Source organism: Petaurus breviceps, unplaced genomic scaffold (assembly GCF_028583685.1).
Source record: "Petaurus breviceps papuanus isolate PSGF00001 unplaced genomic scaffold, PetGlider_PUasm1.0 108, whole genome shotgun sequence".
Taxonomy (NCBI): Eukaryota; Metazoa; Chordata; class Mammalia; order Diprotodontia; family Petauridae; genus Petaurus; species Petaurus breviceps.
The window spans coordinates 1,941,699-1,960,434 of NW_027185593.1; the positions used below are offsets into that span (position 1 = coordinate 1,941,699).

Genomic DNA, 18,736 nt, shown 5'->3' on the forward strand with positions numbered 1-18,736 from the left:
AGAGAGAGAGAGAGAGAGAGAGAGAGAGAGAGAGAGAGAGAGAGAGAAGAGAGGGAGAGAGAGAAGAGAGGGAGGGAGACATGGGATTTGTGTATGAGAAATGTATAGATGTATGGTGTGTGTGTGTGTAAACTGCTGTCTCCTCTAATCAAATGCAAGCTTCCTGAGGGCAGGAACCACTTCATTTCTATTTGTCAATCAGTGTCCAGCACAACTCCTGGTACAGGGCAGGAACTGAATGAAGGTTTGTTGCTGGGTTAGTTTTGGTCAAGCTTCCTTTCCTCTCACAGCTCTTTATTTTCCATTCCATGTTATAAAGGATGGTTTTCTGGAAGGAATAATACTGATAATTCCAAAAACAGTAAGATCATTATCAAGGTACTTTAAGGTTTGCCAAGATGGTCTCGTTGGGTCCTCGTAATAACTCTGGGACACAATTGATATTGTTATCCCGTTTTACAGATGAGGAAACAGAGACAGAAGTTGGATGACTTGCCCCAAGAAATGTCTGAGTCTGGATTTGAACCCCAGGCTTAGAGCTCTATCCCCTATCCACATAAAGTCAGTGATGTAAAAACAAAATTAGATAAAAAATTTTAAATAAAACATAACAAGAAATGGGTGGTTTAAAAAAGAAACAAAAACCCTCATGGACTGTGAGTCATACCCTCCAGGAGCACTGAGACAGAGGAAGCCCTAATTCTGAAGTCGGGAGACCCTGAGCAGAGTAACCCAAAAGGCAGAGGGCTGGACTTGGCCCTTTGAGCCCCATCTGGGACACTTATTACTTATAATACCTAGGGTAAGTCATCTCACCACCAGAAGCCTCAATGTTCTTCTCTGTAAAATGGGTTGATTCTGATACTACATGAAATGCCGAGACTTCATAGAATTGTAGCAAGGCTCAAACTAGAACATGCATAAAGCATTTTGCACATTTCCAAGCATTGTAGGAATGTCAGATATTCTCATCAGGCCTTGTCCTGACAATGCCTTTGTGTGATCCAGTCTCTTATTGAAGCCTCTGTTCCCTCGGACTGTACAAGGCGGCCTCTACAGACCCTCCCAAGTCTCAGTGAGCTCCGACACCCTGACCACATCAGGGTCTACTCTATGCAAACGACTCCGAGGAAGACAGCTCCAACTCCGGCCTGGCTCCAGGCTGCCCGCCATGTCACCAACTCCTCACTGGCCATTCCAGCTCAAACGTCCCAGGTTCCAATCGTTGCTCAGCCCCAGGCCCCTGCTGAAGCTCCCTGTTACTGTGTTGAGTCACTCAGAGGGCCGAGCTCAGCTCATCCCTGCTCCTCGTTCTCACCCCACACATCCCATGGCTGGCCAATCCCATCATTTCTTCCTCCTCTCTCTCCACCATAGCACATCTCACTTGAACTCCTGCAGTAGACTTGGGGCTGGCCTGCCTACTGCCGCACAAAGTGATTCTCCTAAAGCCAGGGGCTGACCAGGCCATCTCCCTACGCAGTAAACTCCGGCGGCTTCCTAGAGCCTTTGGGGTCAAAGAGAAGCACTTCCGGGGCAATGAAAGCTCCCACAACCTGCCCAAGCCTACTCTCCTAGCTTTCACTGTTCTCGCACACTCCACGACCTAGGGATACCGGTCTCCTTACTGTTCCTCATACAGACCCCCTCATCTCTCACCCCCACACCTTTGTACTGGCCACGCCCCCACGCCGGGCACGCTCTTTCTTCACTTCTGCCTGTCGGTTTCCTGCAAGACTCAGCTCACGAGCCACCTTAGACAACAGGCCTTCCCTTACTTGTCCCTCAAATGCGCTAGTGCCCCCTCCCACCCTGGGCTCATTTTCTATGTGCCTAAACACGTCCAAGTTGGCTCCCCTGTTAGTGATTTCCTTGAGAGTAGGGATGGTTGTACATTGGTCTTTACATTCCTAGCGATGAGCACAGTGACAGGCAGGCAGAGTTTAATGAATGCTTACTCATTACCCTGAGTGTGTTCTAGAAGGCAGCTACAGCACAGCAGACACAGAGCTGGCCTTGGGGCCAGAAAGATCTGGGTTCAAATCCAGCCTCGGACACAGCCTGGCTGCATGACCCTGGGCAAGTCATTTAACTTGTCCACACTCCAGGCCAGGAGTGGGGATCCTGCTCCAGGCAATTCTAGAAGCCATTTGGAAAGTTTCAGAAAAGTGTGGAACTCAATGGGCGGGGGGAGTCTTCTTACCTAGGGGTTCCCTTGTACAGTGAAATCTCAGGTCCAGTCTCGACCCCTCAGTTCTATGGCCCTTTCCTGCTGACAGTCTATGGTGTGTGTTCTGAGGGCCCTCCTATGTGTGCCACTGTATGTTGTGTGTGATTCTATGGTGTGCGTTCTGACGGCCCACCTAGCCGTGCCAATCTATGTTGTATGTTATTCTGTGTTGCATGTTCTGAGCCCCCTCACCCCCGAATGATGTATGTTGTATATTCTGAGGTCTCACTCAGATCTCCCATTTGATATTCCATGCCCAAGGACCCTCCTAGCTCCGACATCCTCCTCAAAGGCAAGAGACTCTGCTTTCTTTACCCAGCCCAGTGTAGGTCTGGGAGATGTAGGAGAATTCAGGAAAGGTTTGTCGCCTGGGAGATTAGAGTAAGATAACTCCTCCCCACATGCCACTCACCAAGGTTGCTGTCAGCCGCCCTCCGTCGAGGGTTGTTGGGATACGAGTAATACTGCGAACCTCCCTTCACCCCCGTGGGGGACAGCGTGCTTGGGCTGTTGATTCCCAGCTCACTGGGAAGGAAGCCAGCCTAGGAGGGAAAAGAGCCATCAGATGCCCAGCCCCCATTCCCCAGGGTAGTCCCAGCCCCCAGGCCACGGTATAGGCCCCCTTGTCAAGCACGCACAGATCACCCCTGACGATCCTGTCATCTGGCAGCACACAAAGGCTCCAGCAGGAGGCTGGGCAGCGGCCACCAACATCCAAGCAAGGTCACTGGAAAATCTGCCGAGGACTGAGTGTACACTCTTGGATGAGCCCCTTCCCCAAAATGGAGCTTGGTTTTTTCATCCAGACAACTCTTCCCACAGGGCCAGAATAACACGGGGCTGTGAGCAAAAAGGAAGTCTGGGAATCCCTGGACCAGACCTGCTCTCAGATCATTGGCAGCTCTGATAATCTCTGTTATGTGGTTCCTTCAGCTCCAATATTCCATGATGGACCCCCTCCACAGCACATGGTTTCCTTCAGTTTAAAGTGGGAATGGGAAAGCCAGGTGGTTCATTAGCTACAATGCCAGGCCCGGAGTCAGGAATACCCGAGTTCAAATACGGCCTCAGACACTGTGTGACCCTGGGCAAGTCACAACCCTGATTGCCTCAGTTCCCTCATTTGTAAAATGAGCTGGAGAAGGAAATGGCAAACCACACCAGTATCTCTGCCAAGAAAATCCCAAATGGGGTCCCCAAGAGTTGGACACGACTGAAAATGACTGAACACCAAGCTGAACGCAACACTATAGGCTGAAACAGGAGCAGTTATAATTCTACAAGCAAGCTACAAGGCCTGGGGCCTCCCAGGGAGGAGACCTAACTCTGGGGGAATAGGACAACAAAATGGCACTCTTAGGATGTGAGTTCAAATTGTGCTCACTGTCACAGAAGAGCCTCCCCAAAGAGGAAAAGGACCCAAGAGGGTCACTGTAGTTGGCCTAGATCCTGGACTCCCAGGAAACGGAGGAAACAGATGTTGCTTGGGAAAGATCCCCAAGCCTGAAGCAGGAAGCAGGAGACCTGTGTCCTCACTGTAGACCTGGCCAGTCAGTGGCGCTTCTGGGCCCCTGTTTTGGCAATACTCGAGGGTACCATTTTACCCAGCATTTGAAAGAGATAATATAGGTGGGGACATTGGAAAGGATACTGAAATGGGAGCCAGGAGGTAGCGGTTTGAATTCTGGCCTTTAAAACTTACTAGGCCTAAGAGCCTGGGCATATTATAACCCTCCCCTGAGCCTGTTTCTCCATCCATATAATGGGGCTAATAATAATAAGAAACTCATACAGCACTTTTAAAGTCTGGAAGAACACTTATATAAAATACCTGCCCTGCCTCCCTCCACGGACACGAAATAAGAAGAAAGCCTCTTGTAATTCTCAAAGTGCTGAAGAAATGGAGTCTACTATTATTTTATATATTTAAAACCACAGTTCTTAGAAGAGGTTCACAGATTTCACCAGGCTGACAGCCGTCAAAGGGATCTATCAATCAAAAAAGGTGCAGGAACCCTGATTTAGTCCAACCTCTTTATTTTACAGATAGGCAAACTGAGGCTCCAGAGAATTTGTCTAGGGTCAAAGAGGGATAAGCAATAAAGCTGGGGTCCACAAGCCCTGGGAGTGAGGGGTGGAAGGAAGGGCGTTCTGACTCCAGCGTTCTCTCCACTAAACCATGCTGCTGCCTACTCATGGGAACACAGGGAAGATTCACCATTTCATTTGAGTGAGGAGCTCCCAGTATGGGAGCCCCCTCTCATGATGCAGATCTATGATCCAGGCTCACAGCTCTGGAACAAATCTTGAAAATGAGGGAACTGAGGCCCAAGGTCACACCAATGACCTCTTCATGGGGAAGAGCCAAGATAGATACAGATCTCCAAGGTTGGGGTTCTCTTGTCCCCGGACCGAAGGAGTTGCTGAGGTTAGGAAGTGACCTGCCTGAGGCCCCCAGGTCATGGGGGAAGACGACAGGAGGAAGGAGGGAGAGGATCTAGCACTTAATTCTACTTTGCCATATCATTATTACTTATTTGTCAATATAATTATTAGGGACAGGATTTCAACCCAGGCCTTCCAGGGTTTAAGGCAAGCTGTCTACTAAACCTTATAATGATAATAAGAAGAATAACAAATATTGTTATTGCTACTACTACAAATAATGACACGAGCAATGACATTCTGCACATCTACAAAGGATCATCAATGTAAAACCCTATGGCTCTGGGTTCTGAAGTGGGACCAAGGTGCTTTATCCATTCTTTTCTGGGGGGGGGGGGGGAAGATCTCCCTGCTATCCAACCCTCCCCCAGCCCCCATATTCAAACCTCTGCCAAATGACAACATTAAAAATAAAAAATCCCCCCTCGTGGGCCTTTGGCACCTGTCCCGCTGCTATTTTCACAGCTTCGGCGGTAAATTAAATTCACCGCGGCCGGCCCCGGAGCCAGCGCAGCTGGTGTAGCAAAAGGAAACATTCTCCGTTCAGAGAAGAGGAAATTATGACAAATTTGTGCAAAATTAAAACATGGGCTTTAAAAAAAAGGGAAAGAGGGAGAGAAAGAGCTACCCAAACCACACCCTGCCAAGAACCAAGCAGACAAGACAGGGAGTGAGGCTGGGCCAAGGGGAAATGACACCAGGAGATGCCATTGGTCACTCTTGCTTGGACAAGCCCCCCTCATCTGCCCACTTTCAAATCTCCAAGAAGCCCGTCTTCCCCGACACTATTTTCAGTGACCATGTTCAGTTCTAATATTTGTTTCTCTCTTGTAAGGTTCCTACCAGCTTCAACATTCTTTGTTCTAAGAGTTAAGACCCCTTCCAGCTATGACATTCTGTGTTCTAAGGGTCCTCCCAGCTCTGACCTTCTGTGTTCTAAGAGCCCTCCCAGTCCTGACCTTCTGTGTTCTAAGGGCCTTCCCAGCTCTGACCTTCTGTGTTCTAAGAGCCTCCCAGCTCTATTCCTATTCTAAGGTCCCTCTCAGCCCTAACATTGTGTTCTAAGGGCTCTGACATCCTATGTCCAATGATAGGTCCCTCCCAATGCATGAGCTAATATCCTTTCCAACTCCCATATTCTATATTCTACAAATCGCTTTAAGGAGGCCATTTTAGAAACCTGGCAAACTCTCATCTGCCTCATCCAAGGGTCCCTGATTTGAAGAACATAGCCACTGATTCCCAATCCCAGCCCGAGCAGCACTCTAGTCATCCCAGTGACCCCCTCACCCTCATTCCCTTGGTTCTAGTCCCAGCTCCATGCTGAACTGCTCAACTCCTGGGAAGAATCCAGAAAATAGGAGGAATGATCATTCTCCCCCTCCCCAAAGTCCTGGAAAATCTGAATCGGAGCTGTTTTCTGATGTTTGGGAAACTGAAGCCAAGAGACCTAGGGCTACTAGTCCTGGCCCCAAAGAGGAGGGAAGATGGACTTCCTGATGGAGGCAGGGTCTGATGGTCCTTCTCCTCTGACTGTCCAGAGGTGATGTCCAGAACAGGCTCCCAGCTGCCTCACACCCAGCACTGACAGCCCACGAGCCCTGAACCCAATTTTCAGGGCTCAGTATGTAGAAATGCCCCCTCTGTGACTACCCCTAGGAAGCCCTTCGGTCCACCCCCATCAGACAAACTGTTGCCATCTACTGTGTCTTCTGTTACTTACCTGACTGAGCACTGGCATCCCAGGGTCTCTCCCAAAGGCTGAGTATGAGGTTCTCTCACTGTTCTTCCCTAGAGGAGAGGAAGCAAGTTCCCAGGGGAATATTAGCAGGCAGGACTAGGCCACCTGGCTATGGCAGGCGAGGCAGGCCAGGCTGGCCCAAGGCCTAGGGAGAGGACCCTCCTTATTTCTGGCAGAGGCTCATGAACAGGATAAGGACTCACCTGGGTGGGCCCCCCCGGTGGGTTCCCCCTCCCACCCTACGGGAGCATCAGTTGCTCTCCACTGTTACACAAATGGCTTTTACTCCACTACCTCAAGCCCAGGGTAAGAAGTAGATGCCAACTTACAAGCAGAGTCACAAGACACCCCCCCCCCACTTTAGTCTCAGATTAACCACTGATGGTGCCATGAGTCCCTGCAAATCACTGCCCCTCTCTGGACCTCAAATATCCTCATCTGTCAAATGAGGGAGATCAGATAAGATAACTTTGAAGTCTTCTTCCATGTCCCAAGGACCTCCCAGCTCTGCTATCCTGGGCTCTAAGGGCCCTCCCAGCTCTAGCATCCTGGACTCTTAAGGGCCCTCCCAGCTCTGCCATCCTGGGTTCTAAGGGCCCTTCCAGCTCTGCCATCCTGGATTCTAAGGGCCCTCCCAGCTCTGCCATCCTGGGTTCTAAGGGCCCTCCCAGCTCTGACATCCTGGGCTCTAAGGGCCCTCCCAGCTCTGACATCCTGGGTTCTAAGGGTTCTCCCAACTCTTGACACTGTTTTAAGGGCCCTCCAAGCTCTAGCATTCTATGTTCTAAGGGTCCCTCAGCTTGACAACAAGCTCTGTTTTAAGGTACAAGCTGGGGGAGGTGTAGGAAGGGCAGAACCAGCTGGGGACCTACTCTATATACCCTGTGCCCACCTCCTCTTTTCAAAACTGTCAATGAGAACTTGTGGCCATGGCAACCTATCATTTCAAGATACAAAGCAGGAAATCAGCAGCAATAGGTCAGAACACACACACACACACACACACACACACACACACACACACACACACACCCCTACCTTATTCACAGGGCACAGGACAGGTAAAGGAGGATGGGATGGGCACATGAAGAACATTGTACTATAAGAAGATGCACCCAAATAAACCTAACCAGGACCCAAATGCCAGCAACAAGGTTGAGAACATTTAGTTATGACTAAAAGAGGCAGATTCACAAGTGATCCTAACACTGGAATACATTACAGACCACTTAGGTAGGCAGAGACGAGGTTAGGAACCCGACTGCAAGCCTGGCACAGAGAGCAGTAACGGAAGCACTCCAATTACCTGGACATTTGCTAGCACCTGAAGCAGAGAGGCTAATGATTTCTTGGCTCACCTTAATGAGAATTTCATTCCTCAAAAGGTAGAGGAAATTAAAAAGGGAACTGGGGTTTTGGACCTGATTCTGACCCACAAAGACCTGGTTCCTGGGGGCGGGAGGATGTGACCACACCCTCTTAAGAGTCTGTAGGAACAAACAGCAGAGGAAAGCTGGGGGCCGCCTCTCAGACACCTTCGATTTGAGGGGAGCAGGTTTTGGGAGGTTCCATGAAGGTCTGGATCCCACATAGACTAAAATTTGGGGAGGGGGAAGAAAGTCAATGTGGAAGGAATGAGAGGGAAGTTAGAGGATGAAATTCTGAGGTAAGATATGCAGAGAAACAACTGAGATGGGAAGGAAAGGTGTGTGTGGAAAGTGTTTACAAAGACCAACTTGGATACCAAGGGGACTCACAACCAAGATGCCTGTCAAAGACATGACACAGAAAATGGAAGCTGGGACAGATAAGAGCTGGTCCACATCAAAGGGCGGGGGGCTCAATGGTCTGTAAGCCTGATGAATCAATAGTGTGAGACGGCAGCTTAGCTTCAGTTAATGAAGAGAGGTGAACGAGGATGGACATTATAAGCTAGAGATTGTGCAAGAGGCGACCCAGACGAATGAGCTGATATTGGGCCACATGAGGACCAATAGAAGACATTGGAGGAGTTTCACCTGGAAAAGGGGTGACTTGGGAATGACAGCTGTCACACGGAAGAGAGGAAAGGCTCAACCCCAGAGGGCAGGCCCAGTTGCAATGGTAGAAGCTGAAATTTATCTTGGCACAGAGAAAAGTTTCCTAACAACTGGCTCTTTCAAAGTGCAATGGGTTAACTTGGAGGGCGAAGGGTCATTCCTCATGGAAGGGCCTGAAGCAAAAAGTGGATGAGTTCTTATTGGGAATTCTTTTCTCAGATATGGGTGGCATAGAAGGCTACTGAAAGCCCTTCCACTTGGGATTGGGTGACTTGCCTGGGAGGAGGAGGGAGAAAGATCACCAAATGAATGAGCTCCTGTACCACACCCCTAGGACAAAACCTCCTGGCTGGGACTCCCGGGTGGAAAGGCACTGGACTGCTAGGTAGCCCTCTGGTGCTGGGTGGTGCTTGGAGGGAGATGGGGAACCCCTCCCCCTTACTCACAGGGCAGCCAGGACTCCTGTTTTCAATCTATACCACATGGTTTCATCTCCCTTTTTCAGTTTGAATGGGCTTCAGAAAATTGAGGGGGGAAGGTGGTGCTAAAAAGGAAAAGGGGAAGAGAAGTTCAGCCTTGTGAGAATAGAGAGGGAGAGGAGAAAAGGGGAGAAGTGGCGGGGGGACAGGGGAGAAAGGGAAGCTGAGAGATGGGAGAAGAAAGCAGGAGCGGAGAGAAGAGAGGGAGGGAAATCAGAGGATGGAGAGAAAGAGGTGGCACTGTGGAAGAAGAGAAGATATTGAGGAGAAAGGGAAGATGGAAATAGAAGATCTGGGAGGGGTAGGAGTAAGAGAGGGAGGGAAGCAAGGGCTAGAGGACATAGCTCTAATTTCTTCCACATCTACTCTGAGCTCTTCTTAAGGATACCCAGGTGTGCCCTCAAGGGGGGTAGGGCAGAAGCTCATGAAACTAGACCAAACAGCATCTCAGACCTTGTGAAACCAGGGCTAATTTCCCAGTCAATTAACCAAGGGAGTTAGAGGAAGGGGCTTCTTTCCTAGTCCAGACTCTGATGGATGTCAGAAATCGAGCTGCAAAAGCAGACCTGAGCACCTGGTTCCTGCCCATGGCCCCTGCTGTCAGCTCAGCCAGCTGGGGCCTGAGGTCTTCCAAGGAGTCTAGGGGAAAGGGAGAACTTTCTGCCTCCCTCAAACACTGACCAATGGAGGAAAGGAACTGACTGGCAAAGTCTGATCACCTCCACTCAAGGAACAGTGCCCCAGGCTCTGAATCCCCACCTGCACTGGCAAGCCATGAGCTCCCTCTAAGAGGAGAGGAAGAAGCTGTGTGATCTTTGATGAACCTCAGAACACAGGGGCCTTAGGACGCCTAACAGGAAAATGGGACATCAGAGATGGGCTAACTCAGACTACAGAACAGTGTTAGCAGTCATGCTGTCCAACCTGCCACTTAGTGGAGGAATCCCTTCAAAAACATCCTTGAAAGGTGGTCACCAAGCTTCTGCCTGATCACTCTCAAAGAAGCTCACTACTTCACAAGGCAGCCAAACATCCTGCCTTTCCAAAACTAACCCCTTCCCAATGGGAGAGGGATAATTTTACAGGGACGAGGGAAAAAGCAGGGGAAGATGAGAGGGACCCAGAAAGGTGTGGTTATTGCCCAAAGTCATAAAGGCAGGTAGGATTCAACTCCAGATCCCTTTACTCCAAATGCACTCCTTTCTCCCATGCCACAGTGACCCCTGGATGTAGGGTTGAGCCACATTCCTAGTGGTCCTGCACTGAGTCAGGGTCTCCTTCCTTCCTGTAGGATGAGGGAGAAGGGGATCTGAGACAGCTGGAGCTGGGAGAGGTGTGGGGCAGAGCAAGGAGAGGTAGAGGTTATCCTGGAGAGAGACTCATGGATCTGTATAGGACAGAGGCAGTCATCAATTGCCCTCTAAGCAATGCTCATACAGTAGGGCGCTGGGGAAAGCAGTCTACTATGAGTAAAAAAATATCCAATTTTCCCTGCATTTTAGGGTTTACAAAATGCATTTTCCAAACAGCCCTGGAAGGCAGGTGCCAAGGGATCTGAATGTCAATAGGTCCTCCAGTATCAGTCCATGAGCTTGGACAACTAATTTGGGCAAGACATTACTATATTTTGAATCTTAGTTTGTTGCTGTTCAGTTATTTCTGACTCTATGTGGTTTTCTTGGTAAAGATATTGGAGTGGTTGGCCATTTCCTTTTCCCTTGGGGCCCCATTTTACATAGGAGAAACAGACAAATAGGGGTTAAATGACTTGCCCAGGGTCATACAGCTAGGAAGTGTCTGAGGCCACATCTGAACTCAGATCTTTGACTCCAGACTCTATTCACTGTACTGAACCACCTGGCTGGTTGGCTATCTATGAAATGAACAGATCTACACCTACACCACGTACAACAGGACTGTTTTGAGTCAAATGCATTCATGTCAATTATTAGTATTAATAATAGCATGAGTGGTAACTAAGCCAGCCTTGGTGTCAGGAATACTTGGGTTCAAGTCTTGCCTCTGACACTTATTCTGTGACACTGGGCAAGGCATAGTCCCAGGCAGACAGCCTGGTCTCAGAGGACATCTGGATTAACTTCCCCATCCCCATCACCTCTCCTTGGGCCTGCATCCCCGTCTTGCCCAGACTGGAAGTGAAGTGGCTGTTATGGTCTCAGTCCCACTACTCCAGCCTGCTCCAGTTGTGACCTCTGCCCACACTGGGGGCCTTAACCATATTAGTGCAGTCTCCTCGGCCCATTCTAGGGCAGAGCTCCCTGGCTGGAGTGATCCCACCAGCCTTAGTCTGCATGCCAGCAGTGGTCCCAGATGTGTGTGCCAAGCCCATCATCTTACAGATGAGGAAAGTGAGGCACAGAGGGGTTCTCTAACCTGCTCAGTTATCAAGAAGGCTGTCAGATGTTAGAGGAACCCAGGTCTTCTGACTTTGGCGCTAGGACTCTGGGTCATCCTGACTCTTGTCCCAGGCAACTAAGACACTGCTGATGTAGTGCCCATCTGTACCGAGGGAGGGAGCTTCCTAAACAGGAGTTCTTTAGACCAATAAAATCACAGGATTGCTATCCCCCCCCCCAAATTATTTTTGACAATGACAACGTCATAGAGTATAATCAGCAGTGGTTTTTTTTGTTTTTTGAAACCAAGGCCTTTGGACAATGGTGTACCTACCTACTCTTCTGGTCCCTCTGTCTGTCTAGCCATCCCCCAGCCCCCCTCTACTGTGGGGCACTTTTGTGGAGGGTACAAAACTGCCTCCATCAGGAAGTAAGGACCAAACCCAAGTAAAATAATAAAGAAATAAAGCCATCAGGGGCCTTATCTTATCTCTATTCCCAAGAGCCTAATGGGCCTGGGCCTTAGCCAGGGGTGATGGGAGGGGAGGGGAGAGGAACCGATCCCCTACTCCTTCAGCAATAACACACCCCCTGATACTGTGTGGGAAGCAAATTTGTTTTTACCGTTTCGAAAGCTGGAAGTCGATGGAGTGTTTAAAACTGACTGGGCAGATTTGCATTTTTAAGTGGTTGGGGGAAGTGGGGGGGAGGTTGTGGGGTGCAGAATGGATTGCTGGGAACTCGGTTTATGATTCCTCTGCTGACCTGGTGTCAGACACATGCCGCCGCCATAGCCTTACTGTACAGCTCTGTACCCTGAACCCGAGCCTGGCCTGGTTCCTGGGTGGGGTACTGGGCTTGGTGCATGCTCCAAGATACAAGGTTCTGGCACCCATAAACCACTCCCATTGATGTGACCTTTCTCTGAAAGCCAATCCCAACCCCCATCCTCTTAGTAGAGGAGAAAGAACATAGGATGTGGGAGTCAAGGGAACAAAATCCCCATCCTGATTTTGCTGTGTGAGCCCATGGGCTAACCATTTAATCTTGTGGGGCCTGTTTTGGGAAGTGTGTGGAACTATGGTGCTGTCCATTTAACCTCTCTGTCCAAGGGGGATGCCTAGGGTTGCTTTGAGACAAAGTCACCCATCCCAGCAATAAGAGGCACTTCCCAGGTTGCCGTGTGCTCCTAGGGCACCACACTGCCACCGCTGCAGACCCGCCCTATGGCTCAGGGCTCCAGCCAGCCTTGACCAGGGCACGTGGGCCCCAGGAGCAGCAGCAGTACTACTCCAAAGGCTCAGGGATGAGAACTCAGGAGGACCTCCAAGATCTTCTGGTCCAAACCCAACCTCCCCCTTTTAAAGATGAGGAAACTGAGGCCAAGAAAGGTGAAAGGACCCTTTCAAAGTCCCACCAGTAGTTAATCATCAAAAGGGAGAATCTGAACCCAGATCCTCTGATTTTCCCACTGCACCACAAGGAATCTCACAGGGAGCAATAATTCACATTTCTACAGATCTTTATGTAAGGTCTGCAAAGTGACATCTTTGTAGGTCAGTAGCCCAAGTATTATCCCCATTTTATAGATGAGAGGACTGCATTGTCATCACACAGTGAGGAGGTAGCCAAGGTTCCATCTGAACCCTGAGCCCCTAAGCCATCCATGACTCTGCACAGTCTCTTTTCTATGCTCTAGGGTCCCCACCAGCTCTGACGTTCTGTGATTCAAGGTCTCTCCAAACTCAGAATTCTATGTTCTAGGTTTCAAAATCCTAACTTCTAGCTCTGACATTCATTGGCTCTGTGCTTTCAGAGTCCCAGCCAAGGGTAGGTTGGGGAGGGATGCTACAGAATGGAAGTCCCAGGAAGCAAGGATTCTCCTAGGAACTGCTCTCCCCATAAGGGGATAGCCTTTTATAGCCTGTTTTAAAAAGCTCTGGAGGTGAACTACTCTCTGGAGCAACCAGGCACACACAAGACTCTTTCCCTGATTTCAGGGTCACTAGAGGATCCCTTGCTGGTAGTAACCCGTGACTGCTGCAGCCTTGCACAATGGCTGGCATACAGTAGGAACTTCATAAATGCTGGCCAACTTACTGACTTAAGGAAAGTGACCGAGCCTGGCTTGGCTGTTTCTTCAGAGTTGCTGAGCATGGAAAAAAGAAAGATAAGATATAAGAGCCGAAGGGATAGAAGGAGGGAGAGGGTAAGATAGGAGAGAGAAATATAGATTTTTGTTGTTGAATTTTAGTCATGTCTAACTCTTTGTGACTCCATTTTGGGGTTTTCTTGGCAAAGATACTGGGTAGTTTGCAATTTCCTTTCTAGTTCATTTGACAGGTGAGGAAACTGAGGCAAATAGGGTTAAGTGACTTCCCCAGGGTCATACAGCTAGTGAGTGTTTGAGGCTAGATTTGAACTCAGGTCTTCCTGACTCCAGGCCTTGTGCCTGGAGACACTACCATCTAGTAAAAGGATAGGAGATGAGTGTCTTGATGGCTGGCTGGCTAAATAGACCTTTCATTAAATACCTACTAAGTCCCAGGCACTGTGCTAAGCACTGGGGAGAAAGCTTGCTACAAGAAATAAATTCAAGAAAACAAGATGTCTTCTGTCCTCAAGCAGCTTACATTCTAACAAGGTAAGTCAAAACAGAAAAGGGGGAAAGGGAGGCAGGAGGGTCAGATCAACCACTCTCTCCTGTACTAGAAAACGGAGGCCCAGGGAAGAGACCTACCCAAGGTCACACGAGCAATTAATTGGTGGCAAAGCTCAAACACAGAATCTGAGAGCTGGCCCAAGAGCTTGTCCCTCCCCTCTAGATGACTATGTCCCAGAGAAGGTGGGTACACGGGTAAGAAGAGACAGAATTCAAACCTAGGGCTTTTGACTCCAAATGCAATGCTCTCCCCTCCACATTGTCACCACGATGGCCTCCTCTCAACTTCTAAAGCTCCACAGGCCCTCACAGGCTGGGAGCTCCTCAGCAGCATGACTCCCTGAGCTCTCATTTTCCATCAGAATGACTAATTTCCTGCCCCAGATCCAGAATCTGGGATCAGACCCATACCTCTGCTCCCTTTCTAGAGCAACCTTGGGCAGGTCGCTTAATCCATCTGGGCTTTCTTCCTCTAGAAAATATATAGACAGGGCCTGGCTGGTCTCTGAGGCCCCTTCCAACTCGGAATCAATCTATGATCCCATGAACCAGGCTCTGAGTGAGAGAAATGCAGATGTTCCAAGATCAAGTCTTTGGGAGGGACCCCAAAACCCTTTCTGGTCCCATCCATTTTACAGATGAAGAAGCCCAAAGAGGGGAAGGGATTGTTCAGCCAATGACTCTGTTACCCCATTTGGGATTTTCTTGGCCGAGATGCTAAAATGTTTTGCCATTTCCTTCTCCAGCTCATTTTACAGATGAAGAAACTGAGGCAAATAGGGTTAAGTGATTTGCCCAGGGTCACGCAGCTAGGAAGTGTCTGAGGCCAAATTTGAACTCAAGTCTTCTGACTCCAGGCCTAGAGGCCTATGGACTGTGCCACCTAGCTGCCCCCTTACTCAGTCATACAGTAAACTGATGGCACAATCAGAACCAGGACCCAACTCTTCTGACTCTGAGGGTGCTAGATGAAGCAGCAGAGAGAGCACTAGGCCTGGAGTCAGGAAGACCTGAGTTCCAATGTGACCTCAATTTACTACCTTGGTGACCCTGAGTCACTTACCTTGTTTGCCTCAGTTTCCTCAATGGTCAAAATGGAGATAATAGCACCTATTTTGAAAGATGTATATGTGAAGCCCTTGCCTGGTACACAGCAGATGCTATATGCTTATTGCTTCTCTTATTCCTGGACTGTTTTCACTTCATGGAGATGGATCTGGTGTATTAGACAGTCAGGGATGTCAAGAAAATACTCCCAAACAACCCACAGTTTGGGAAGGATGACGGAGTGGGCAAAGCAGTGGTTCTAGAATTAGAGGCCCTGGGTTCCTTGGCCAGAGGCCCCAACCTCTCTGGGCTTCCTTTTCCTCCTCCCTTCCTCCTCAATGTCCGCTATCCCTCCCAATTCTAAATCCAACCATCATTCTGCTCCTTTTCTGGTCTTCTCTCCCACTCCCCCTTGACTCAGTTTCTGACTTAGGAAAGATGACAAGGCCAAGTGAGGGTGTGTGGGCTGTCTCTGCTGAGGCATCACCGAAGGAGAGCAGGTGCGGCCACGGCTCTTGGGGCCCAGGGGAAGGAGGGAGGGGATACCACACACGGCTAGCCTACAATTGCTCCATCCACGGAGGCCTCTCGAGGCTCCTCCTCCCGCCCCTTTCTGCTCCCTGGGGTCCTGAACTCCAACAAGCTGAACTTGTACGCTGGGAGCTGGGCTGAGCCCTCTGGGGAGCCCCCAGGTCTGTAAACGTGGCGCCAGCAATGGCTTGGAGGGGCTTAGGGATTCGATTAGCTGGTACCCGGCTGGGGGAGGGAGGGCCTGAGATGCACACCCAAATAGAAATGGCCACTCTCCTTAATAATTTTTTTTTTAAAAAGGATGTAAAGATGTGACTATTGACAAGCGAGGCTTCACGGGCAGATTAAGCCATTGTCCGGGACGCACCCCATTCGTTGCTGTGCACAATACACACAAGATTAGAAACCTGCCTCTGAAAAGAAGCTAATTACTAGAAATAATTAACTAGAAAGAAATCTGTTATGGTTTATCAGTTTCCCTGCTGTTTAAAGCGTCCTGTTCCCTCCTCCCCACCCCCCATCCTCCTGTCGCCGCCGGGGAGGGGACGCCATCAGGGGAACAGATTTCAAGGATTCGGGTTTTTTCTGAAGAAGGAAAAAGGCACTCCCGTCCCAGTGCCTGTATACATTTGTGTTTGGGAACAGTGAGATCAAGACTTGCGTCATCGTGTATGCCCATACACACTTGGGCACTGAAGATATCACTAGATCCAACCCAATTACCTTCATAGGGATAAATTCTGGAGTGGGGATGGAGGGAAGAAGGCAATAGTTTGGGTCCCACTGGGTTCTATGAGGCAGCCCTAACCTACCAAGCCTCTCCCAAGCCCCTCTTGGTTCAAACTGTGGCCTTAACAAGTACTAGCTGAATCATCCTAAGCAAACCACTGCTGCTTATCTGAGTCAGTTTACTCATCTCTGAAATGGGGACACTAATCAGTGTTCTCTTTCTCTCACGGGGCTGTTACATGAGGAAAGCACAGGAGCTAACATTCTTGTCAAAGAAAGAGCTGAGGGAACAATATCTAAAAAATAAAATTAAGAAGTGAGAGAAGAATATAATGGGAGAAGAAAGGGAGAGAGAATAGGGCAAATTATCTCACATAAAAGAGTCAAGAGAAAGATGTTACAATGGAGGGGAAGAGCAGGAAGGTGAAAGGGAATGAGTCAACCTTACTCTCATTGGATTTGGCTTAAGGAATAACATACACTCAATTGGGTATCTTACCCTACAGGAAAGGGGGGGGGGGGGGTGTTATAGAAGGAAAGGCATATTCAGGGAGAGGATAGTTAGAAGCAAACACTTTTGAAAAGGGACAAGGTGGACAAAAGAGAAAATAGGATAAGTGGGGGGTGGAATAGGATGGAGGGAAATATAGTTAGTCTTTCACAAATAAAAACTACTATGGAAATGTTTTGCATAACTATACACATACAACCTATATTGAATTGCTTGTCTTCCCAGTGGGGGTGAGTGAGGAGGGAAGAAGGGAGAGAATCTGGAACTCAAAGTTTTAAAAACAAATGTTAAAAAAATCGTTGCTATATGCACAACTGGAAAATGAGATATACAGGCAATGGGGTATAGAAATCCATCTTGCCCTACAAGACAGTCCATGGGAAGGGGGAGGGGATATAAGAGAGGGTAGACTGGGGGAAAGGGAAAGGGGTAATCAGTGTGCTTGCCATCTTGGGGTGGAGGGTAGGGGAGAGATGGGGAGAAAATTTGGAACTCAAAATCTTGTGGAAATGAATGTTGAAAACTAAAAGTAAATAAACTCTGGAAAGAAAAAAGAGAAAGAGCTGAGGTTCTACCCTCTCCCAGAATCTAATCCAATTCAAGTGAACCTGTAACCCAGGCCGGGCTCTACTCAGGAGCTGGCAGACACTTCTATAACTGGTCCCTTGTCACCACTAACTTCTGGGCCCCATATCCTGTTCTTTCCTGATCAGTCCACACTGAAGTTTCCCAGCAGGATCCCTGGAAGAAAACAGACCTAAGGGATCAGAGGGTGAGCTGGGAGTCCAGAAGGGAAGAAGCAATCCCTTTCTGTTTGCCCTAACAGGGACCAGACATGCGACACTAAAATCAGTGATCCTGGAGTCAGATCAGGACAGCTAGGCCTTAGGGGCAGTGGATAAGGCCTGGAGTCAGGAAGACTCCTTTTCCTGAGTTTAAATTCAGCTTCAGACACTTACTAGCTGTGTGACTCTGGGCATGTCACTTCACCCTATTTACCTCAATTTCCCCATCTATAAAATAAGCTGGAGAAGGAAATAGCAAACCACTCCAGTATCCTTGTCAAGAAAACTCCAAATGGGGTCACAACGAATCAGATATTTTACCAACAACAGTAGTCAGAGCAGCCTTAGGCCTAAAGCTCTCACTTCTACAGGGTTTTCAGTTAATTGCAATGACCCTGTGAGGCAGGAAGGGTGAGAGGTGTCTTAAGAGACACAGAAACCTCAGGTTCAGAGGGGAAGTGAGCTGCTCACGCACAAAGAGCTACCAAGCACAGGCGCAGCCGCTGACTGCCCACTCTGACCTCTGTCAAGCCACTTCCCCTGTCTCTGAGCCTCAATTCCCTTATTTGTAACATGAAGGAGGGAGAATTGGGTCTAAACGACCTGTAAGGTCCCCTGGGCTTAAATCCTCTGAACCCTTTGAGATCTTTCCTTTCCCTAAGAAATGACAAAGCTTGAGTCTCTTGGCTCCAAGGTAAGAGCTGTTTCCAGAACACACAGGGCTCATGGCAGCTCAGGAATAGTGACATGCTTGTCCCAGGAGAACTAGGAGGCGTGTGCTGTGACAAACAAGTGGTTCAGACCAGGAAACAGGAGCCCTTGGCTTGTCACTGACTTAAAATGTACTCCGGACATTCTTCTCTCCTGCAAGATGGGAATGGGTAAGGAGTGGTGATGAGAGGCAGATGGGAAGGAGGACAGTTTATAAAAGAGTTGCATAAATGGGAGGGATTCTATCAGTTACTGCAGTAGAGAATGAAGCCAGGCCTAGGAGGGCACTGGGGACCCTGAACCCCAGGGCAGGGACTGGGTTGTGGCCCTTCAGGCTCTGACCTCTACCTCTGCTGTTCCCTGAGAGGCCTTCAATCCTGTGTTGGCGCCATGAGTCCCCAGCTCTTCCCAGGAGGGGCAGAACGGATGGCGTTATTAGATATGATTATCATTACTGCATTATACTTAT

General features: G+C 49.1%; 1 protein-coding gene across 10 annotated transcripts in view; it reads right to left on the minus strand.

Annotated features, from left to right (window-relative positions):
- TCF3 (transcription factor 3) overlaps positions 1-18,736 on the minus strand; it is a 104,969-nt gene that overhangs the window by 38,289 nt on the left and 47,944 nt on the right. For all 10 annotated transcript variants that reach the window (XM_069070479.1, XM_069070575.1, XM_069070396.1 and 7 more), the window contains 2 exons: positions 6,399-6,466; positions 2,643-2,772 (listed from right to left, as the gene is read on the minus strand). In XM_069070479.1, coding sequence (XP_068926580.1) covers positions 2,643-2,772; positions 6,399-6,466 — 198 coding nt within the window. The remainder of the gene's footprint in view (positions 1-2,642; positions 2,773-6,398; positions 6,467-18,736) is intronic.